General features: G+C 35.3%; 1 protein-coding gene across 1 annotated transcript in view; it reads left to right on the forward strand.

Moving 5' to 3' along the window:
- Positions 1-24909, forward strand: part of FOXP2 (forkhead box P2) — a 404617-nt gene that overhangs the window by 259029 nt on the left and 120679 nt on the right. Inside the window, exon 8 of the mRNA XM_053942772.1 lies at positions 23661-23750. Within this exon, the coding sequence (XP_053798747.1) occupies positions 23661-23750 (90 nt within the window). The remainder of the gene's footprint in view (positions 1-23660; positions 23751-24909) is intronic.

Raw genomic sequence — 24909 nt, forward strand, 5'->3', positions numbered from 1 at the left:
ACTCATTATGAGGGCAGTAAAAGTTTTTGGACAATAACTCGGTGCAATGAGCACTAACTGGAATACCTGTGGTAGTTTAATTTAGTGTTGGTGACAGTAGCAGGGAAGATGCATGGACTAGCAGCCAGCACATAACTCTGAATCTGTGGGAGATTGGAAAGATGGTCCTTCCCTGAAGCTTGAGATTGGGACTTGTGCCTGCTGCATTACCCAGCCCTGACAGCATCAGGAGGTATCTCGGTGGCTTGCCTGGGTTTCTGGGAGCAAAGCCTCAGCAGAAACTCAACTGGTCCTAAAGATGATGGGGATAGGGAAGACAAGGGGTTGAGGAGCGGTGAAGTACAGGAACATGGAAATCAGAGAGTTAATTGAGTGGGAAGAAAATAAGCTGAAAAAAATGAGGACAGCCTGATTGTTACTGGAGTGGTATATACAGTTCTCAGTTTAAAATGTGTTGAAGTTTTTGCACATTATAGCTAGGCTTTAAATATATCATATTCCTACCCACATTAATTTTATGAACATAGAATTAATTGTTTGAGAATTTAAAACATAAATTGGATCTTGATTTCTAATTTTAAAATTAATTTCAAATTAATTATTTTCATAATCCTGTCAAGCATTTTAGTCATGTGTGATTTTGCAGTAGTAGCAGCCCATTTTCTGCCACTTTTTTATTTTTGAAACTTACTGAAGCATAGTGTCTGCACTACAGCTGGAGGCATTAAAAAACCGAGTGTATTGTGGCTGTGATACATTTTTCCTCACCAGCCATGAGGTTTTGTTTTCCTAGCCATGGCTAACTAAAGATACACTGTCAAAGAAATTTCTACATCTGAAGGCTATCTTGCAAAATGGATGACATTTCATTACTCTCAGTGGAAGTCATAATTTAGGTAATACTTTCTTCCGATTATGGAAGCCATGTTGGGAGACAGGAACTCTCCTGTTAGGGCTTAGATCACAGACTGCTCCTAAAGTTGTCAGCTGTCTCCCCATGCATGATGTAAGGGCCACTTTCAGAGCACCCTTCCCTGGTTTAGATGATGTTCTCTGTAATACAAGGGAAATTAACTATATGCACTTTGCTGATTAGAAGAATTTAAAAGAAGAAATGAAAGGCAAGGAGCATAGGAGGGAAAACATGCTGTTTTCCACATGTGCATGAGCAAATACAGAGTTAAAGGACAGAGGAGGAACTGTGATGGGAGGGTTGAGGAAGAAGCCATGGAGTTTCAAGGATGTACACTTGAAAGCAGAAAGAGCTTCTGAGTTAAGGAAAAAAACTCAGTAAAAACTCATCTTGTGTTGCAAAAAATATCAGAGTGACCAATATGCTTTTTTTGCTGCTTCAGAGCAATGCTAATTGCATGCACGCAGTTTGATGCCATGGCTCCTGTATAGCATTCCTGCAGATAATGAAAGATGTTTGGCTATGCTCTTTCATTCCATTTGTTACCATACTTATAATCCTCCATAAGTAAAACCATAACTTTCTTCTTTTTCTATTGATACCTCTTACATAAGGATAATTTAAAAAAATACTGCAATTTGCATAATCCTGTGTTACTACATTGCATTCTTAACTTAATGTAATTTTTATTTGTGTAGGCACATGGAACAGTTTATAAACCAGTGGATCAAAAGTCAGTCCCGTGTGCTGCTTGGGAAAAAAAACCAGAATGAATAAAACAATCATGTTATCTATATTGATAATAATGTTCAGAAGTACAAATCTGAGGGAAAAATATGGAATACTTAAAATCTATGCCAGAACTTGTGAGCATCTTTGAAGCATGAGTATTGTGTCTCAGGCTACACTAACCCCATTCTAGGGGTGTTTGTGATGCACAGACTCATCTACCTGTCCTGATACTGTCTCAGGTGCTAAAGTATCCCAGAATGTAAATTAGTACCTGTCTGCATACAACAAAGTGGCTAGCAGTTTTGTTGCTGTCTGGATTCATGCTGCTAAAACCTTCTCTTAAACACTTTATCCTATTATTTTTGGGCTGCTTTTCATAGCTTTTAAAGAGAGGCCAAAGATCTGTCTTCACGCCATTTATGTGAATAGATAACGCAAAATATTCTTCAACTCACTGTTTTTACATCAGTTAATCACATTGGATACATGAGAAACTTTTCACTGCAAAGCTTAATTATACTTTCATTCAGTGGCCCTTACCCTTCATGAACATAGTTTCCAAACTATTGCAAGGTCTGTCTGTGCAGTGTATTTATTGAACGTTTAGCATGATGTGCTTTAATTTCTGATTGGAGGTTTTTTCTCCTCTTTTATGGTTTCCTTAATAAAATAACAAAATAATGAAAAAAAAAATCAGTTAGCAAGGTCTGTACTCCAATTGTTTCTGTATAATGCAATGAGCAAATGTCTTACTCTGCTTCATGATTTTTATGATTAGCTGTGCTAAGTGTCCTAAGGGTTCCTTCCTTGTCTTAAAGGCCCTGCTACCTGAGGCTTAATAGACAAACTTCAGTTTGAAGGAGAAGAGGGGGTTTTGGCAATATTAGAGAAGAATGGCCCAAAATATCAAATATTTTTTACACATAGACCAATGATCAGAAAAGTGCTATGAGGACTAACTGTAACTTCCAACAGTCTCTGTGATGTGAATGAGATGTGAAAGATTCCTCAAGGCAGAAAGGGCCTTTTTTTATTTCTCCTTTCTGAAGAATGGCCACTAATTGCTTCATCTCCCCCTCCTACAGGTTGGAAATAATTGCATAATGATCACAAAATCCATTTTTGTCCATATCTTTGTTGTTCTCAATCAGTGCCTCTCCTGCTTCTTAAGGTGGTATCCAAAATTTTCTCAGAACCTCAGACAGTACCTTCTTTCTCCTAGATTTTTTAAAAAATGTGCCGAGTGCATCAAGGATACAATTTCAGTCTGTACTCCCTGTACTGTGCCAGATATTGTGTCTCTTTGTCAGTCAGTCAGTGACTTCGTAGCTGGAAGCCACAGCCTTTGGTGCACTGCAAATGCAAACCAGGGTTAAGTGCCTGGAGCTAGCCCAGCCCTTCAGAAATGTTCCTTAAAGCCAAAAAACAGTTTTAAAAGATGAAAACTGCTCTGAGAGGCCAAGTGTTAAATCTAAAATGCCCAGCAAGTCCAGGGATATCCTCAGTTCCTTCTCAGAGGAACCTGAGAATGGTAACCTGACTTACTGAGATACAGGCAGTCCTTTCAGTTGGTCTGAATTACTGTAATTTATCAACACTGATATCCAATATTGGTACATGCAAAAAAAAAGTATGAAGAAACAACGCCTAACTCTGTATTTAAAATTTGTTTATGCATTTTGATTGTTAAAATCCAGTGAGAAATCTGTGGCCAAATGACTCAAAAAACTCCAACAGAAAACAGTTGGTAGAACCTGATAAATAAGATGCAGAAAAGTCAGATTAAATGTAAAAAATCAAAGTAGAAAACTTCATTTAGTTTTACCGTCAAGGGTACTTTTCTTAAACTGTGTGGAAAGCAGAGCTATCCTCTTACATTATTTTTTTTTCCTAAATAGTAAGGGACAAATGATAAAACTTGGTGAAACGTGGGAATTATGGGTTATATTAATTCATTTTTGCTACTTTATATTTAGTCATTTATCTTACTGTTTTAGCAATTTGGACTTGAAAGGTAATTTGTTAGGAGTTTTAAGCATTTTATGCATGCTAAGCACTCTTAAAATTGGGGGTATTACTTTGATCAAAAACTCTGCAAGTCTGCTTCAAGACTCACTTAGGAGCCAACTGGCAGAACTAGGCATAGCTCTATTCAGGGCTATTAATATTTATCATTAATCTCATAGTAAGTTATTAAAACCTAAGTGTCCTATTAAAATCTAACCATCCTCTAAGTCTGTAATTTTTTTTTCTTGTTTTTTTGCTTTGGTTGTGACATATTTTAAGAATGTAAGAATACTTTGGAAAGAAAACCAGAGAGTTTTGTATGTGTTTTGTTCATTGCAGTTTTGGGCAGAGGCAGCCATGGTTACTATCTTGAAATCTGACGAAAATAGGTTTTCTTTCATTTTTCTGAAAAAAATCTTTTGATATGTTTGATGATACTTTAAATGATTTGATATGATTCAACTTTTGTTCTATTAGGAAAAACAGCAGAAAGAAAACTTCTACCAGAAAATTAAAGAATTCTTGAAGAATTCATTCAGAATTTTTTTAATATAAATTGTCTTTTCATTTCATTCTACTTTCTTCTAACAGTTTCTTAACTTCTGTATATGACAGGGTGGACCCCAATAATATTCCAAACAGACTGTTTGCTGAACAACTCTGATCCCAACTCTGTCTGTTTATTCAATTTGTTCATATCTCCACCTCCCATAACGATGAGATCCATGATATTACACTCCAGTTCATATTTCTTTATTACTTACAGTAATATATTTCCTTTTCTTGTTTCTTTTCCCTTTTTCTGTATCATGGGGTAAGAGTTCTTATCTAAAAAAATGAAGATTTGATTTACTCCATAAACATCTGTGTTTAGCATATTCATTGGAAAATTGATCTAGCTGTGGTTTTTCTCCCACACGATGTAGCTTCAAGCTCAGTCTATTAAGCTACTTTATTTCAGATAACTACTTTGATACAGAGATCTTGCCTGATCTTGCCATTGAAGCTGTTCAGCTGTTGTCACTGATGTGGCATTTCTGTTTGTAGGTCTGATAGAGGCTTAGTGCCCTCAAGTGATGCAGTTCATATTGATCTTCATTGTTTTCTTATTGTACCCACAACTAGGAAGATTTCTGTATTCACTTCTCTATTTCTCACCCCTTTTCTGAAGTCAAAGGTCTCCCTGTCTGTCCTGGATATTTAATCTAGGTGTGTCTCCACATATTTCTAGGTTTGTTTCTTTCATTTTTTTTCCACATTGACAAAGATCTATAGTATGTGTTAGAGCACCCCCTGCCTACTGATTCTTCTTTGACGACTGTGTGTTTCAAGATCTCATGGCAGAATAAATTGAAATGTGAGTTCTTGTGTTGAATGAACAGATTAAAAAAGCTGTTGCTGTTAGCTCTCACTTGCCATCTGAGACGAATTTCAGCTCGGTGAGTACTTCTTTCCTGTATTAAGCGGTAAAGTAAAAGCTGACCACCACTCTGATCACTGTTTTGAGTTTCAACTGGACAGAGTAAGGAAAAGCTCCTTGCAGCAATCTTGGCTAGTAGATAGTAACCAACCAGCCCTGCTGTGACAGAAAAAAAGGGACATGCTGATACACATCTCTCCCTTCCAGATTACTGCTCCAATCTCCATCTGCATTCTGTTAATTTCTTAATACAATAGGCAAAATATGATTGCAAAAGGAAATTTGCAAAGCAGTAGAGATTTTTCAAATATATTGTGTTGCCATTACTCCCTAGTTTAACTCTCATTTCTTTTTCCACAGACCCTCGTTCATTTGTTAATTCAATTTCTCACTTGTTGTGAAAAATTAATATTCAGGACTAAGTCACATATTATTTCCTATTGGTACAATAGATGAGCTGTTGAAAGATGAGGTTGTATAAAACATTGGTTGTGGTTTGGTTGTTTTCTGTGGGAAAAATGTTTTTTGCTTCTAATTATCATCATAGATTTTCCACTAAAATTTCCACTTACTAGTCACTGGTCTTGATACAGAAAATATGAGGAGATGGAAGTCTCTATTATTGGGGTTTCAGATTCAGCTATTATAACATTTTCTTTTTTTTTTTTTTTTTTTTTTTTTTTTTTTTCATTATGAAACCTAACTGGAAACATTTCTTCAGAAAAGTGGGCAGTATTTAGCAATTAAAAACAGTGAATTGAAAGTGGGATCCTTGCAGCATAAACCAAGCAGTCAGACATAAGAGAAAATGAGAAAATGTGATTTTCGTAAATAAAAATACGTGTTCTAACTATAAAATTGGACACCAGGAACTTGTATCTGTTACATCACCTAGCTGAACAGCTATAAAGTTTAACACGTAATATAAGTAAGTAAACTTGAATTTAGGATGCAGTTAGGAGGTTGAAGAGATTTGAAGGTCATGCCTTATTAGAATTGTCACACATATTTTTTTAGTAACAATAGCACTACTTGTTAGCCAGGTTTCTCACACAGATTTGTATTTATACAGAATTTTGAGACTTGAAGTATTCCAATACAGCTTTGTTTGTTATTCCACCTACAGTCACAGAGCCCTGAGTTGTACATTGTGCGTCAAAACATACTCCATTCTCTCAGAGTTCTTGGGAAGGAAATACGATGTAATTCATTATGCCCTGAAGATAAACAGTACCTCTTGACCTTTTCAAGAAAAGTTGCAATATTTTCTTATTCCAGAATGTAATATTGTACTGAGCCGATATCAATGTGATAAGATAAATGTTTCCCTTTCTAATGTAAACCAGAGTGCACTACATTTATATAAAAATCTTGGGGGATACCTAAAGCCTCCAGATAAAAAGGGGCAGCTTGGCTATTGTAGGTCTGCATTTTTGAATTCTCAGTCTCAAAGCACAAAGGGCAAGCTGTAGCTAGTCTTGAAGACGCTGGCCATTTTTCAGAATGAGCAGATTTTTGCATTGCCCTGTTTTGGATTTTCCTAAAGAATTTTCAAGCAAATTTAAAAAGTATAGAATTTTTTACTATTAAAAAAGAAACCAAACAAAAGCCCATAAAAATAAAGACTACCTGTATTTCTTCTCAGACATCTTTTGAGATGTCCCAGTAGAAGCCTGTGAGTCAGTGCTACTCTATGAGTAGTTAAATTGCTTTTTATAATACTCAGTATTTCAGGAAATGAATGAGGAGTATTCACTTCTCTCCTAATGAGGAACATTGTTTTATCTCATTTCTTTTTCTGCATTCTCTGCTGTTGTTCAGAGCACAGTTTTCTTTAGTGTCTATTCTTTATTTCTCCATTGCATTGCACATGGCATGTTTCTGATTGATGAAGTCGGTTATGTGCAAATGTGGTCACCACTGTGGAGAGGCTCTGAACATGGCACTTTCAGCTTCCCTTCTGCCTGTAAGACAAAGCCCATATCCAAAGCATATTTGGCTTCATGGACTTAGTCCAAGTGTTAATACAGAGTCCTTGTCTCCTTCCTGGCAAATCTATATTCCAATGGCCAATTTATCTTTATATGTTAAATGCTTTTGTATGCAGGTCTGCTAATAATACGGCATGTAAAAACCCTCTGTTATTCATGTGTATTCTATTCACAGAAAAGAGTGGCTTTAACTGCAGCTACTATTATATATAAAATGACATGGTATATATTAAAATCAGTTGATTGTTATTGCTTCTGCTCTTACTGCGTTTGGGACTTCATAGATATTCTAAATGCTTACTACTGTAAGAAAAATAATACTGTTGCAGTAACATCTTTGAACCCCTTCAGGCTGAAAGTAAGTCTATTCTAAACATACTAATCACAGCATATGAATTAGCTTCAGCAGGGATTAAAATACAGGAGAAAAGAGTAGTTAAGAACAGGGGTAAAAAGAAATGAAGTATCATTAAATCCATCTATATTACTTATGTATCATGTTGATGACATTTTTTGACTTTTTGTTTATTATTTTTTATTTATTTAAACCTAAGGAAGAATCTTAAAATTTAAAGACATTTGGAAAGATTAAGGTGAGTATTAGGAAATTAACTGCAAAAAGTTTTAAGACTTTTAAGTTCTTGAGTGAAACAGAAACATGAGTGAAGATGAGGCTACCATGTTAGGCAATGTAAGGAAGCCCTTGGAGTCACCCAGGGAAGAAGACAACCATAATAAAAAAAGGCAGGCTGACAGATCAGAAGAAAAAAATATACACAAGGTTCTTTAGGGGGTCACATTGACTAGGACTTTGGGAATAAAGGATTTCATTTTGGTTTGAAAACAAATGGTCTGTTCACCAGGGAACCAAGTAGAATGTATGAACTAGATATTCTCTACACTGGAAAAGAACGATTTGTAAACTAATGAGGTTTAGAGGCAAAGTACTTAGATACTGTGTTAGCAGATGTGCAATCATGCATCTTAGATACTGTTCTTTCTTTGGTCCCCACATTTAAGACAGTTCTGCATATCCGCAGTAAAGACAATCCAAAATTTCTTCCAGCTTACTTACAGTTTCTATATTTATTTATTTATTTATTTAATATTATGCAGTCTGTATTCCACAGTAAAAGAGCACACTAAGGCAGAAATTGTATAAATGACTCAATGGTGTTTACCACTCCATCTGTTGCTTATCTCCTTGCTCATTGTTGGGGATAGTTATATGATCTGTATCAAATTCATCCGGCAGCTGTCAGTACCTGCAAGCATGTAAACAGGCAGGTAAGATTTCTAGAAGGCAGATGACCACATCACTAAGACAACTGCTCTAATTGGCATAATAAGTACAAGAAATGAAAAGCAAAAGAGCATGAAAATAGAATTTATTTTGTACCTCTTAAAAGGAGGCAGTGACAGGCTAGCATTTACTAGCTTCTGTAGCTGGCTGTACTGAAGTTTCTGTGAACATAGAAAAAGCACATTGTAATCTCCAAAACCATCCATCTATCCATCTGGCATCTTTCATTAACAGTAAGCAGAAAGGAAAAGGAAAAAAAGAAAAAGTGGGGGTAGTGTTGTTGTTCAGAAACATTTGTATCTGACTTGAGGATTCTACAAAAATGTTAGCCCTTGGTGGAAGGTGCCCCAGTCAAATTAACGTCTCTGCACACTCCATTCTTGTGCCTTGTGGCAGAATGGAGCTTCTCTGTGCCTTGAATTTCACTGTCGCCTTGCATTTCTTCTTTACTAGACTGAAGGGTTTTAAATCTGTTTGAAATCTGTATACCTTTGGATATTGATTGAAATTAGCTACAGTGTGAGTAGACATGATAATGACGGTTGAACACATATAGTAATCAGCAAGGGCAGGATTTAATTGCAGCTAATTTGTACTGGTTGAACACCCCTCCATATAAAGATATTTTATATTCAATTATATTTATAATGTTCTGGACAATCAACATATGGTAAAACTTAAAAGTATAAGCATTTAATCTAACAAAGATTTGACCTGTCCCTTTTTCCTTTGCTTGTCAGAAGCTTTTATTCCTTTCTGTATAGAAAACAGTTTCAGAAATGCAACTCTGGATACAGGACCAGATATCTTCCTATGTTTGCTCCTACTAATTACTGGAATTTGAGGATGCATTAAAGGCTGTCATGTGAAATGTTGAACTACTTCTGTTTCCAAAACCTTATTTTTACTTGAGAAATTCAGGAAACTTGCTGAAGCTGTATTACAGTGTGGGTGAATACATATGGCTTGTAACAGGTTAGATTGAACACAATAATTTATGACTGTGTGAATGTACATTGCTAAATCCCCTTCTTTTCTCTCAAATAGAAACTTTCTTCTCCATATCTTTCATTTTTGATTTTTATAAAATTATGTTGTTGAAGCTTTAGGTGTCATTGTTTTGTCTTCTTGTGACACTTAGGAAAAAAAAAACCCAAACTGAACCAAAATCAGAATTCTGCTATGCCATAAATAATAAGGGATAATATATTTGCAAAACTTTAAAAAATATGTTCTAGTACAGAGATTAAATAAGGAGTTGCAACAGAGACTTGTGGTTCTCAAAAATGAAGAAATTTTAAGAAAACTTTGTCTGAAAAAAAACCTACAACCTGGAAAACAAATGCTCAGGTTACTTCCACTTGCATTTGGCAAAATTTCAGAAATCACTTCTTCCAACAAATGTAATGATTGGTAAAGGTGAGAATTCCTGCAGGCATTGCTCTTAGGGTTTTTTTTAACTTTAACTTTGTTGCAAAATGTCTAATTTGGAATGCTATTAATTCACATGTAAATAATTTTAAATGGGGCTATTGATAGATCTTGCCTTGCAAGATGATGTAAAAGCTTGAGTGAATTTCATGTGTTCAGATTTCAAAGAATGGGGCCATTAGGTCACTTTGGAGTCTACCAATGTTCGTTATAAAAGAGTCTCTACCAATGTTTGTTATACTACTTTAAACTGTGTCAGACTAGTCAGAAAAACACTTGCCTTGAAAATTAAGGATGTCAGTTTAAGTAAAGTTTTTTTTTTTTCTTGAGTAGCATAATCATCTCTAGTCACTAAAATATCTATTCTCAATGATATTGTGCTGGCCTGATTTTTATACTCTGCTTATCATATGAGTTTTTTAAAATACCTTCTTGTTGGGAAGAAATTTAATTTCTCTTCAACATTACTTCCATTGTTTTTATTTTGGTGCTGTTCTCTTTGCACTTGTAAAAAAATTCTGAAATTTGTCCTTATTGTACAGTTTTTAGTCCTTGTAGTCTTTCTGTGAGTCACCTTTTCTCTGTGTCTTTTATAGCAATGAAAGGATAATTCAGTTTTTCTTCAGAGAGGCCAGAATATTTGCAAATTCTGATGCAGAAAAATCTAAAGAATAGTACTACTGATGATTATATTGTTTTTAAATACATTCCTAACATTTTTCATTTTCACAGTATGATTTTCCTGAATATCCTTAAATTATCCTTAATTATCCTTAAAATAAACAAATAAAAGTATTTATAATATTTAAAAAAAAGCCTTTAAGTGCTTGAAGTTGCACCTTTTTACTCTTCTCACTTGTTTTTGTGCAAATGCCACTGGTGATACACCAAAGCCTTTGCGATGCTCTCTATCATCTGGTTCCAGAGTCCCAGTCACCTTTGCTGAATAACCTGCTTGCTCCTTTGCCAGTAGCAGACGGAGTTCAGTCCCAGCATTGAGATCTGGGGCACTCGGAGTTGGTGACTAACCTGAGCTCTGTAACTTACTTATTTTAGAGGCTTTGTCAAATTACATAACTCTGAATATTCAGTCTTACATGCCTAAACTTGAGGATGAGAAATATTATCAACCATATTAGTATTTACAGAAATGATTATATAGTACTATTTTTGTGGATTTGATTGATGCTAACTCTGTAAACAGATACTTTGGATTCTTTGTGGTTTTTGCTACTGCTTCTTTAATGAAGGAAATGAAGGTTTTTCATAAAACTGTGGCTGTTGTCAAAATTTTGACTTTCATCAGTAGAACTCATCCCAGATACATAAAAACTGGTACTTAAAACTCATCAGCAGATACACTGTGCGAGGTTCAGGATGCAGCAGTTCAGATTGAAAGGAGTCTTGATTCCCCCACCCTGGAGTGTCTGCTCTTGTTTTTGACGACTTTTTTTTTTTTTTTTTTTCCAACCTTCCAGTATGAAATTAAGGTTCTTTGACACTTTCACAAGCCATCCCAAAATCACAGCCTGGCTGCTTCTGCCAAGAGAAGCTTCGAAACAACATTTAGCTCAACTGTTTTGAGCATATAGGCATGATCTTCACTAGTAAATTAAACACATGGATACTAAACTGAGCCGTTGACACAGGGTGAGACACACGTGAGCTAATAAGCATAGCTGCACCAGTTCCATAGTCAAATTGGCCTTGAAAAAGTCTGACTGCAGAGCTGTGCCAGGGCCTAGCTTGGGAGAGCGTGGGTCAGCACAGGTGAAAAATGCATGCCCAGAGATGTACTCACAGCTTGCTGGTGCAGAAAATCACATTCTCAGTCGCTCTCCAGTTTTCAGTGTAGGTGAAGCCTGAGAGAGTTGGTAAAAGTGATATTGTCATCATACCTTTTGTAGTAATGCACTCCCTATATTGTTTTGTAACTCTGTACATGAAAGTATTTGCAGGGTTCATGTCTTAGTGTTATTAATGAACCTGGGGATTGCTGGAGAAGAGGGTGAGAACCTCTGACATTCATCTAAAATCAAAGATTGTTTCACCTGCTGGCAACAGCTCTTTCTTCAGGTAGAAGCATAAGCCTCATGCCATAAACTGTGCTCCAGAAAGTATTTCAAAGCCATCCCAAAGTCCTCACATAAAATAGTTTCTCTCCTGTTTTTATTCTTCAGTCCACTGTCCTATGGCACAAGAAGATCCCTGGGAATTGCAGTAGATGAATAGGCATTATCCAGAAGGCTGTCTCATAAAAGGCAAGGCCTCCTGACCAACAATACTATAATACTATGATGTCTGTCATGTATTTCTTCCCAAATCTCAGCGATTAAATTATCTATGTTTTATCCTGCAAAATAAAACATCTATCTCTAATAGATGGCATAATTTTTTTAAAATAACAGCTAAATTAAAATTTACTGTAGATTGTAACACTGTACTAGGATTGAGATATCTAGTCAGGAATAGATCCATGTGTGGATCTTGAAACTCATGTATGAAGATACTTCAAGTGTCTTCATGCTTGAAGATACTTCAAGTGTGATACTTGAAACTCATGGTATGAAGAAGTGATGATCTAGTAAGATAGATAAATGTTCACAAAGAAGATACACTGCATCCTGGCTAGTAAATTAAGTTAAAAGGCAATATAGTTACAGTTTGCTGAGGTTTAAAAAGAACCAAGAAGGAAAAAGAAAGTATTGTAGGAAGGAGAATCTGGAAAATACTTCTAGGACATGCAATCTGAACTCTGTGCAATGTCTAAGGAGGACTGTCTTTAGAAGAGAAGCCTAGTGACTGAGCTTAGACCATAGTAAGTTGATGACATGACAGAGGACTGAAAAAATAAAAGCTGATTATTAAATTTTGATTTATGTAAAGAGTAGTTGAAGGAATATATGGAGTAAAATTTATATCTAATCTTAATTTCCAGCATATTTTGATCATGCACTAGACTGCAAGAGCTTTTTTTATGTGTATATTAGTAATTATGTAATATATGCTGCGTGGTTCAGAGAAAATTTTTACAGTCTGATGCCAGAATACTGATGTGAAGTATTACACATGTTTGGCACCAGCATACCTGGGTGTGTCTGCTTTTACAAATGCATTTAAAGGTGATAATGCCCCCAAGCATATTTATGATTATAATTCCTTGATTAGCTTGCTATTTAGGAAGATTACCGTAGATGCCAAGGCAGTATAAAAAAGGATAATTTTTTCCCTGGGTGAGTTTGATGAAGTGTGATGGAAATATCTACCTTTTAATTCAAATGTCTAACCTGTTGCATTGCTCATGCATATTACTTGGGAATTCCTTGTACAGTTGCTATCGGTTCTCCAGCACCTAAATGCCCTGGGATTTGCAAAATATCTTTATTCCTCTCCTGCAAAACAATTTTAATAGCTTCAGGTCCTTTCTTTTTCATCCCTGCAAGTTTCTAATCATAAAGAATATACTTCCTACTAGATGTCCTCACAAGGACTGAAACTGGGATGAGGAGCCCGAGGACATTTGCCTGTCTCTCTATACTTGCATTTTAGCTTAAAATTAAAACTCTTTGTCATTTCACTCTTTTTATAATCTTCACTCTTAAAAGTCCCCGAAGTCGAGAATGCTTTCTCAGTAGCACTGTCTACATGGACTGTTAAGGCTACCCTTCAAAACATACAATTCACTTGCAAATTACAGCAAGAACCTGAAGGTTGGTATTCTTCAGAGACGAAGGTCTATGTGCTGGATTGTGCCTGCTAGATCATCACAAAATGCACCAAAAAGTTAAAAGATAGATAAGCAGTCCAAAAGAATAGCTGAAATTGTAATAATTCAAGCAGGTCAGAGTAGACTGCAAGTGCAGATAGCACTTATATGTTTTATATAAATATATAAACCAATTTGTGATCATGTAATAGAGGTTCCTCTGGCATCTCACTGTCCACACTTAGTACCAGATTTTAGTGCTCAGAATTATTCCAAGGAGTTTAGACCAGACCTTTTGTTTTCAGCACATTCAGAACTATTGCCCAATGCCACCATTGAAAAGTTTAGTGTCTAGAAACAGGCTGCTATTTGCATAATTTACTTCGCTATCTCATATCAAGACAAGTTTTTACAGGTTTGTTTGTTTTTTTAGCTACAGACCAAACTCCACTTCTGTCTCCAAAATATGGTTTCTCAAAGGCCTTGAAAGATAGCAAACAAAATGGCTATTGTTACATGGCCTGTTTACATTCATGTCTATTGTTTCTTCCCCTAATCATCCTACTGAATATGTTCCTGTTAGTTTAGTTTATGTTAACTGAAGTTTTAGAAAGCATTACAAAAATATCCATAGGAAAAAATAAAAAATAAGTGCAGTAGGATTTCAGTTCAGCTGATTTACCTTTAGCAATATAGACTGATTTTTAATGTGGTTGAGATTACATAGTGACTTTGGATCAAATTAGTTCATTAAAAACATGACCAAAAATGGGTCAGTTTGTTTTTGCTCTTTTTTTTATTTGTGGAGATGTCTGACTTAAGTTGATCTAGTGGTGCTTTGGACCCTCATTCTTGCCTTATTTTTCTCTCCTCTTCTTAGTTCTCCATTTCAGCCACATCTCTGTTGTTCCTACTAAGAATTGTAATAAACAAGAAAATGTTGTTTTCTACTACTGTTGTGTCCATACATCAAGGTGAGGACACAAGAATCCTGATCGGGGCTCTGACTGCAGATAGGGCACAGAGCATTTATTTCTAAGCCATCTCCTGTTTTGTATACACTGTTTCTTAGTTCAGTCCAAAATTTCAAGGATAGTCTCATAAACGCAAAAGTGGTCATGTAAGGTCGGAAAATTCCAAAGAGCAGCTCTGTATGTGCAGCTCTTGCTGATCCTCTGCTGTTAGCTCACCATGGAAACAAACCTTGCTGGAGCTTCATGATATTCAGTTTATGAGAACATGGTGTTATTTGAAATGTAGCAAGGTGTTAGACATCACAGTAATCCGAACTTGGCATGCTTTCACAGGAGCCACACAATCAAATAAAACAGTTCTGTGAGACACTTCTAAAGATCTTCTGTGTCCCAGAGCAGAATTGGTGCTCTTAACTATTACTTAAGATGCTTCTTGAACAAGTCCAGCAATAATGATTTTGCAGCATGTATACAATTTATTGTACTCCTCCACTACTCTACCATTGGAAAGTTTCTTCTTAAATTTAATTAAATCGCCTTGGATTCAGTTTAAGGCCATTTTTGCTTGTGTTTCCCATAGAATACAATTAATTTGTTCTGTGCAAGAACTTGCTGATGAGTATTACTTCTTTAGGGTTGGGGTTTATTCCTGTTTTTATGATTAGTCTTCTGCCAGCCCATATGTTGGATTTTCTCATTGACATCATTATCACCATTCTTAACTGGCTGCTGGCAAAATGATCCACCTCTTTGAGCCATTGTGTCACAAGCTGGGTACATTTCACTAACTGAGTCTTTAGAAGGTTGAGGAAAGTAGAGAAAATACCAGTTTTGTATGGCACTTCTATTTTTATATCCCAGTTGCTTTTATCATAATAATATGACAGGATTTTTTTTAATGTCTTCAATGCATGGTTTTCATCACAGCTATATATATTAAATTTATGATTTCTTTAAATTATGCTGCTGTAAGAACTAAAAGTCAATAATTAGAACTATTCAAACTATTCAAAACATTCTTTAAATTTATAATATCAAATATGAAACCCAGTCATGACCTTTTTCTTCTCCACTGAAAATCAATTGGATATTTCAGTAATGGCTTTTGTGCCTTCCTCCCATACACTAAAAGCTTGATATGACCATCTTGGTAATATTTCCTTTCATGGTTACAGTCTCACTCATTCTTCTGGATATGGATTTGTAAGGGCAGTGGTAAATCAAATTTTTATCATTCAAATATTTGGAGCCCTTTCAATCAGTGGCTCTTCAATGGATATGTAATTTCTCACACTTGGATTGGCTGAGACAGTTTGATTAGTACAATTACTGTAATTTTATTTAATTTTGGTACCATGTAGGTCCATTTTCTTTGATGGGTAGTTTTGGTTACAAGCTTGCAAGGAGGGTATCTGGATGAGGAATCTGTGCTTCTGGTACTTGGTGTCAGCACTCCTTTACCAGTGAATACAGAATGTAATTTAATTGAAAAGTTGTAAAGATAGACATATTTCATTCTGACTTCTAAATGGCTAGGGCTATTTTAGGGTAAAATTGTTTTGGCATTTGTTCTTTATATATTATTTTATCTCTCTGTATTACTTAACAAAATTAATCAGTCCGCAGATCTGTCCTCTCCAACTTGAGGTTCTATTCTGGGACTCTTGCTGTTGGCCAGAACATAATAGAGTGCATGTTTCCTTCTGGTTTGTATCTACCTCACTTCTTGGTTTAGTTTTTATCTTGGTGATGATTTTTTGTTAATAATTTGATTATTAATCTCCATTATTAATTGTCATTAATTTTAAAATTTCCTTTCAAATTTCTATCAGTTGAAACTTTTGCCTTCTAACAGTTACAATCCTTCCTTTGATACTCTGTTTCTTTCCACTCCCAAAGTTGCTCCGAATTTTGATCTTAATACACCTGGGGCTGCCCTTGATTTAACTTGCATCAGTTTCTTTCTTATAAATTATCAAACCATCTATTATTCTACCTAAGTCAACACTACTTTGTTTCTGACTGCTTTAATTGAAAGTGGGTTTCACAGCCAATAAGGGAATGTCTACAATAGACAGACTTGAAAGAAGGGGTTTTTTTTAACCGAGTCCTTTCAAATCCTATGTATGTGTTCTACCTATATGCATAATATTATATAAACTTATAATCATTCTAAGGATTTTTTTTATTTCTGGCTTCACTCATATGATAGCTGTATTGATTGTTTTCCTTTGCCTGCACATTTAAATAGCTTTTATATATCAGTTAGCAGATTTTCTTTGGAAATAGATCATACCAGTTTTCATGTGGCATGTGGAAATCTGGTATGTGCCACCATTGCCATATTTGTTTCATGTAGAACTAAGAGATTAGCTCTTCTGTTTAGCTCTTACATGTCCCAATCTTTTAAAAATTATACCCCATGGAAGAATATAGCAGTATCAGAATATTTATGAGCTTGGATTGCTGGCTTTTTATGTGTGTATGGTTTTGTTGTGGTTTTTTTTTTTTTTTTTTTTTTTTTTTTTTTTTTTGGTTTTTTTTTTTTTTTAATGTAATAAATTCAGTTAGTCACTGTGTAATGTAAGGAGTAGGAAAGAAGTAAGAGTAGATTGTTTGCTTCTGTATGTACAAAAGGAAAGTTAAGTTCAGGCATGTGGTCTGAAAGAGATTGTCAGGTTCAACCACAACTTTGGTGTTGTGAGCCCCATCTCTCCTAACCCTTGACATTTGCATTCTTCAGCTGGTTTGAGGTTTGGAGAAAGCATTTGGATTTGCCATCAGCCACCATGTTATGCGTGGTCTGACATGGAGCCCTAATGACCAATGCAGACTATGTCTACAGGGAAGACATTCCTGCTAATGCCACCAGGAATTGAAGCATGTTAACTGTTATGGGTGGTTTTTTTTCTAGTTCTTGGTCAGTCAAATAATGGGCAGGGAAAATTAAAGAGTTGTTTTTGCAGAAGTCTTTAGAATCTATTAAATTGGGTTATAGGGAGAGAAGCTAAATTGGCTTTATAAAATGAAATATATAAACTGCTAATTCCTAGTGCCCTGTATTTATTTAGCATCCTTCACACAGAAAAAAAAGGAAGACACTAAACAAAAAAACCTATAACCAAACAACAACAACAAAAAAAATCCCAAAACAATTAGAGTGAAAAAAAATCTGGTAATTAACTATTATTTTTCACAAAACCAGTCTAATTACAAATCAGTCATGGTGAAATGAAAGGTCAATAACTACAGATGCATAATTTCTTTCTGATAGATTGCTGTTTGAAAATAGGGTTATGAAAATTATGTGATTAATTTCCTTTTATTAAACAGCATTATAAGACTTCATGTTGCATTTATCACTTTATTACTGTTACTTTTTCTTTTCAACTGAAAATTAGTCCTGGATAACATCAGGATAGAGCAGAAGCTCAGGTAGATTGAGGATCATTTCTTCTAGTGGCATTTGTATTACAGGGAAGACCACAAATCTGAATCAAAATCAGAGCCTCAGTATGCTGAAACTGGCAGTATCAGCCTAAGAAAACAAACCACACACACACAGCCCCTCACCCTTGCCACTAAACAACCAACCAACACCAAAGGTGCTTTTAGTCCAAGGAAATTAGAGTCATGTCCAGAAGATATTCTTATGTTTTCTGAGCTGAAGCACTTGAGGAATGTAAGTATGCAAGTTAAACTGTGATCCAGAGTGTCTTTTTCTACTTGCCCCCAACCCTCAATGTGCTCTGCTGATTTATTTTGAAATTCCCTTGCCCCCAACCCTCAATGTGCTCTGCTGATTTATTTTGAAATTCCCTAGGCATGAAGAGTTGCTGTCCTGAACGAATGAAGAATTTTCCCAGCCTTGGAAAAGCTGGGCAGCGTGGGTATCCAAGAGCCAGGAAGCCATTTGCACAAATTCCTGTAGTGTAAATGATTTCAAACATACTCAATGTTCACTTAATCCCTCCCTGTAGGGTTGGGTTTACTACTGCATTTAGTGGGCACTATCACTTCTTGTCCTCCTGTCTAGAAGCCTGGTGGTAGGAGTACTTGGACTTGTAATGTGTCAAACTGTCAAAAACTATTGCCTCTTCTGCTGGACCATAATATAGTTTCAAACATTTGGATCTCTTCCAGGTTCATTTTCTGCTACTAGGCAAGGTGCCCTAATCTAGATTTAGAAGACAGAATTTTTTTTTTTTTTTTTTTTCCTTTTCTTTTGAGTATTGGCATAGTCTGATGTTGGGTTAATTGAGTGAAATCCTTCTTAGAGAACATCTAGGGTTTTTTTAGGTAATATATTCATTGAGATAGGTGACAACAGCCTTAACTATCTGGTCTCTTTCTATAGCAAACACTGTAAAAATTGTTCAGTCTATCTCTCATAAGTGAAATCAGACAGGTTATGTGGCTTGGATTTCTGTTATATACAAAAATCCATACTGGGCTTCCCAGTGTGACACATTTGTCCTCAGTTTTGTTTGTGTGTCTTAGAGAAAAAAGACTGTTTTTCACTGAGTTTGCCTTCTCTGTCAAGGCTTCTGGAGAGACTACTGCTGGAAAGGAGTTGGATCATCTTAAATTCAGGATTCTTTGAATAGTGCTAGCTGCTTTGCTACTCCATTTGGAAAGATTATAAGCTGCTGTGCTGACTGACTGTGATATTCATTAGAGAACTTTCTGGGCAATCTCTCTCACAATCAGTGAGAGACAAAGGTTTATCTATATCATTTGAGTGCTATTAGGAAGAGTTAAACAATGTTGTCTTTCAGTCACTATCTTTTGAGGCTTTTTGTACAACTATGGGTAATTCTGAGATTCTTGTTGGGATCCAGCCAGAGAAGAGGCCTCAAGCAGGTTATGAAGGGTCAGAGGTTCTCCTGAAGAGTTTTTTATAATAAATGTAGCTGTGTAATCATTTGGTTAACTTGTTATTCAGCCAGTTCAGAGCAGTCTTTGGCCTTAAATCCAGCTTAGCATGTTGATACGTTTCGGTTGCATAGTGCTACCAGAGAGATGACTCTCGTTTGACATATTCAGCCATTTGGAAACTTAGATGTTCAGAAACTTATTTTACGTTCAGCAGGAATGTTAGAGTATGCAGTCATTTGAAAAAATAAAGTAGGTATTTGGAATTAGGAAAGAAAAGAATCTGGTTGACTTCTGGCAAGTGTTTTGGTTATCTGCAGAGTATACACCTCTTGTCAGTATAAATAGGGAGTGCCTGTATAAACATTCTTGTTTCGCCTGTTCCACATAATAGTTTCTTGTATCATATTTCTTTTGACCTCGCTATCTGAAACCAATTACAGGAGATCCATTTGGGCTGCATCTATTTTCATAAGAAGCCCAGGCAGCAGTGTTTTTCTCAGAGATGAATATCAACATCAAATATCCTTCTGAGTGCTTTGTTATTTATGTTTCAGAGAGATTTTGTAGCCTTCAGCTCTCAAGAATGTGTCACGCTGTGCTGTTTATACATTGACGATATTAATGGGCATAGATGTCATTTTTCATTTTAATGTCTCAAATGCAACAGGCTGATAGGTTAAACATTCCTGGTTTTAAAGGAAGGATATGAGTGACATCTGTTTCCTAAAAATACACATATATTTAATTTCTAAAAAACAAAGTAATAAGCTTGCCATCTTTAGGTGACAGCTTTCACTTTATTAAAATGGTAAAACTTTAAAAATAATTTTGAATCCCGCTTAGATCAAATAGAAGGGTTTGGAATACAATATTAAAGGAAGTTATATCTCCTAGTAATATTGCTAACAAACTGCAAAGTCTACCACAATTTATCAATTTTAATAGTGTGAGTTATATGCAATTATTTTCATTTCTGTTCTGCTTATGTTTTAGCTATGCCAAAGCTTCGTAGTAAATATTAAGAATTAGTGTTCCCAATAAATATTTTACTAGAAGACATGGTGAGTTCTGGAAACCATATGCCCAAATTTTCCTTCCTATATAGCCATTATTTAAAGCATCATAATGATTTTAATTTACTTAACTAAAATAAATTCTAATCCTCAGTTCTTTTTATTGCTTTTGTCTACATTGGATTTTTTTTTTTTGTAGTTTTACTAATTTAGATAATTAAAGAAAAGTTCCTACTAAATTTGAAACAACTGTTATTGGGAACTAGATACAATTTTGAGTGCCCTAGAATCTGTTCTTTCTGCACTTAACTTGAGGTGGGACTCAACGTAAATTTGATTTGTCAGATTTATAAGCACCTGTTATTTTGTCTTCATTACACTGTTTTTAGATCACGAGTTATTGTCAGAGAAATTTATAAATGATACATAGGATGTGTGTTTACTGAAAGTGTAGCTGTTAAACTATGAATTTTGTAAGATACTTTCAAGTTGTCAATTTGTTTTGCAAGGATTTAATAGCAGCAAATGAATTTTTAGCACTAATGCTTTGTAGTGTCATGATCTTCACTTATGAATAATATCAGTAATAATGCTTTGAAATTAACAGTGGTTCTGGCAGGTTGTTTACCGTGTAGCAAAATGTAAAGTTAAGCAGCACACTTGGAGAAAAAAATAGCATATGATGACTGCTCTAAGAACGAAGGCTGACCGTGATTTCTCCTTATGAGTTTTAAATCATCTCTGATCTCTTGAAATTGTTTTCTGTTCTTCTTCTATCTCCTGTGTTTACAATAATCTAAACTGCCACAATAAGATCACTAAAGTATTCAGGTCGTCATCATTTATAAGACATTCTGTATTAAAAGATAAGCCGTTACTCCTTTAGTGATATCCCAACCAGCATATATGAATCAAAATAGTTTAAGTAGTAGAGCCTTTTATGCAAGCATATCCTGTTGTGCTGCCTTGCTTTTTCATGAAGTGTGACTCTTTTTGTAGTTAGCTGTAGGAAGTCGTACTTTCTTAGGCTCATTCCACAGGAGTATGCTAGCCACAATTTGAAATCAGTCTAGATTAAATCTAAGCTACAGCAGACTATAATTCTCTAATTTTCACGTACGGTAAATGTACAGCTTTACTGGATGCTTACTTGCTTGTTTTATTGTATTGATGTGAAGACAATGCTGCTGAGGAAGATGAGGATTTCTGCAACTGCCAAAATAAAAGATTATTGTCTTTAAGTTTTTTTCCATTTCCTCTTACTCCAGGTCTTTTCTCTCATTCTCCTAGCAGTATCATCCCAAGTGGTGAGGTTAGTTTTCCTCTACAGTATCTCATGAATTCAGGAGTGCAGTAGTTCTCTTGCTTCAAGTTTTCCTTTCGGAGAGCACTAGAGATTAAGGAATACAAATTTGCCACATATCTTCTGTTCGTGCTTTTAATCTGTTTTTGCTTCAGCCATGCAAGAAGTTGGGACCAAATCCTGGTGCCCTTGAAATCAACAGATACATTTAACTCTGATCTCAGGCAGAGAAATACTGTCCTTTAGGATATGCTCAAGAACTGTGAGTGCAGAAGAGATCATGCACCCAGTGGTTCCTTGGTAACAAAATATTTCAAGTGCACTTTTAAATATGTTAACTTTTGTTTATTTTTGGCAGAGAGAAGATAGTTCTGTGTGTCTCATTGCTTAGGTTCAGAGGAATGTATACTCTTTGTGTAGCTGACCTGTAATTACTTGAGAATTTGATGAAACAATACAGGGATTGTTGTGGGAATGTCTCCAAATGTTAAAAGTCTGCTCTGCAAACTTTGTACCAGGGCCTTCTATGGGGAGACAAATCAATGTTGTTAGGAGATGGTACTAGTGCATTCACTTTGTTTACTTTGGTTTTCTATGTCTGCCTGCCTTCTCAGAAAACTTGCTTGGAGCCAGACTGTAGCAGCCCTCTCTCTGTCTTTTCATAATTGATCAGGGGATGACTGCCTTCCCTGAGGGTTAAGACGTGGCAACTTTTTCTGTTTGCTCAGCATCTCAATGCAGTAGTTCAAACATTGTTCACACCAGCTGGCAGTGTAATGCCATATGCACATCTTGTCAAAGCAACTGTTGTCATGGATACTAGAAACTATCTTAAAAACCAGCTCATTTGAGTCTAATCAAAATTGTACCTTTCTTTATCAGTTGAGAATCTTTATTATTTTAGGCAACATTGATCAAATGGCATTTGTTGCAGTACATTCCATCTACAGTAGGTTTTAATAACAGAAATAATAGTATGATGCATTGTAAAGCTAAAGCTATAACTGGTATTTATTGAGCTGATTTTTCTAAGGGGAAAAAAATGAGTTCTCCAGGTAGTTTCAGTGGAAATGTTTTGAATCAGGTTTTTTGGTTTATTTTTTTTTCTTTTTAATTTCTAAATAAGTACCACTTTTTAACACTTGACATTTAAAAAATAATTTTATAGGGAAAAAAATATAGATTAGCATTCTTTGGGTAGGTGGAATGTTTGTTTACATTTCTTATGTTTAACTGTATTTGGCTGAGTTGAAATGAAAACGTAAAATAAATGAAAACATCTTCTATTTTGATTGGTATACTGTCATCCCTGAGCCTGATCTGGTTGGTTGAGTAATAATTTCTTTGTTCTCTGATTTTCCTAAGAATGTAAATTAAAACCACTCATTTTTATTTGGCATTAAAACTGTACTCTTCTTTTTTTGTCAAAGGAGAGGTTTCTCCTTGAATTGTAAGTACAAAAAGTGTTTTTAATCTTCAATGAATATCCTTATTAATTCACTTTCAAGATAATCTGATGTTGATTTGTCAAATTTAATTACAGCTTCTGGTAACACTTGAAGTCTACTTGCTTTTACTTCAAATTGTAATACGAAAATGCAAATTGAATGATAATTTGCAAGGGAGTGGGCATTTTAGTTGAACACTCAAAGACAAGTTCCTTGTGGAAATGAGGCTATTGATGCAGTTTATGATTTTTCCTCTTCAAGCACTTCAAACAAATTAACTTTATTTCCTGCAGGATTTCATGTTCATCCATAAATTCTAGTGAAGCCTTATATATGTACTTTCAGAATATTTTTTTTAATGTTTCAAGTAAAAAAAAAAACAAAACCCTGAAGTCTGAAATCTAGCAAATACAAATCGAATAGGCGGGGATTTTGTTCATTCAATTGGACTTTTACCTAACATTAGCAATGAGTAACTGATTTCTTTCTAGGAATTGTTCGCATTTATTTACTTTTTTTTTTTTTTTTTTTTTACTTTTAGGCACTCCAGGCAGCAAGGCAGCTGCTTTTACAGCAACAGACAAGTGGACTGAAATCTCCTAAGGGCAGTGAGAAACAGAGACCGCTGCAGGTTAGTAAAGTCTCCTTGCTTTTGGGACCTTAATCTCAGGGAAGAGTGCCGAGCTTGCTCACACTTGAGGGGTATGTGTCAATGCCTGTCCTCTAACACTGTGTGTGCATATTCACATGCTGCAGGTTACAGGCTTCTTGCTGCTGACTTCACAGAGAAAAACCACTGTAGGCTACAAAAGCCTTTTGTGGCTGTACATGCTTAAAAGGTCTGAGTTCAGTAACTGTGGTACATTAATTCTTTATAGAGATGTTACAAAATTGGTATGTGATTTTTACATGTACATGGTTTAAATTATAAAAACATATTAAGACCAGAAGCAAAACAGTATCTTTGAAAAAATGAGAAAAGCCAAATACATCACAGTTACAATATCTAAGTGACAGAGAAGTGTTCAGAAACTTACCAAGACAAGGGCATGAAATTTTGAAAGCTGTTTCTGCCATTTTAGAAAAAACATGTCATGAAATTTTAAATTAGGATGTTGTTGGATTTTAGATTGTGAATGGGTAAACAGAAGTTCTGCTATTGTGAATAGTTATTTTAAATGCATTGGTGAAAACATAAAGAGAGTTTTGTTCTTGGAAAATTTTATCAGTGTGGTATTTTTATGAGGTATTAATTCATTTATTCCTTATGCAGAGTTCCATGTCAAATTGCATTCTGCTGACAAAACTTGTTCTCTCTTGTATATAGACCAAGTATGGGTGCTTAACTGCTGAATTGCATTTTGTTGCAGACAATTTTATTTTGTTAAAGAAATTATAAAAAGTATAAATCTTACCATTCTCTTCCTCACATCTATTTTTCTGGGTGTGCATTTATTCTCTCAGGACTTCCCCTGTTTTCTGATGGAGTAGGGTTTTTTTATCTCATTTTTAGTTTTTGTCATGCATAATGGAGGACCCCAGGCACTACAATGTATTTTTTTCTCCACTAGGGAAATGTTGGAAATTTGTTTCACTTGTGCCATTTCTGAATGTGATTCACATTGTCTCCTTTTCTTTGTGAAACTCGGTAGAGCAGTGTTGGACACAGCAAACAGTTCCACATTCCTGATCAGGTCTCTTCAAATACACTTTTAAGATTTTATTTATTTGCTCAGAACCAATCAAGAATTTAGGAATATGACTAAAGAAAACAGGGAAAAGGAAAACAT

Source organism: Vidua chalybeata, chromosome 5 (genome assembly GCF_026979565.1).
Source record: "Vidua chalybeata isolate OUT-0048 chromosome 5, bVidCha1 merged haplotype, whole genome shotgun sequence".
Lineage (NCBI taxonomy): Eukaryota > Metazoa > Chordata > Aves > Passeriformes > Viduidae > Vidua > Vidua chalybeata.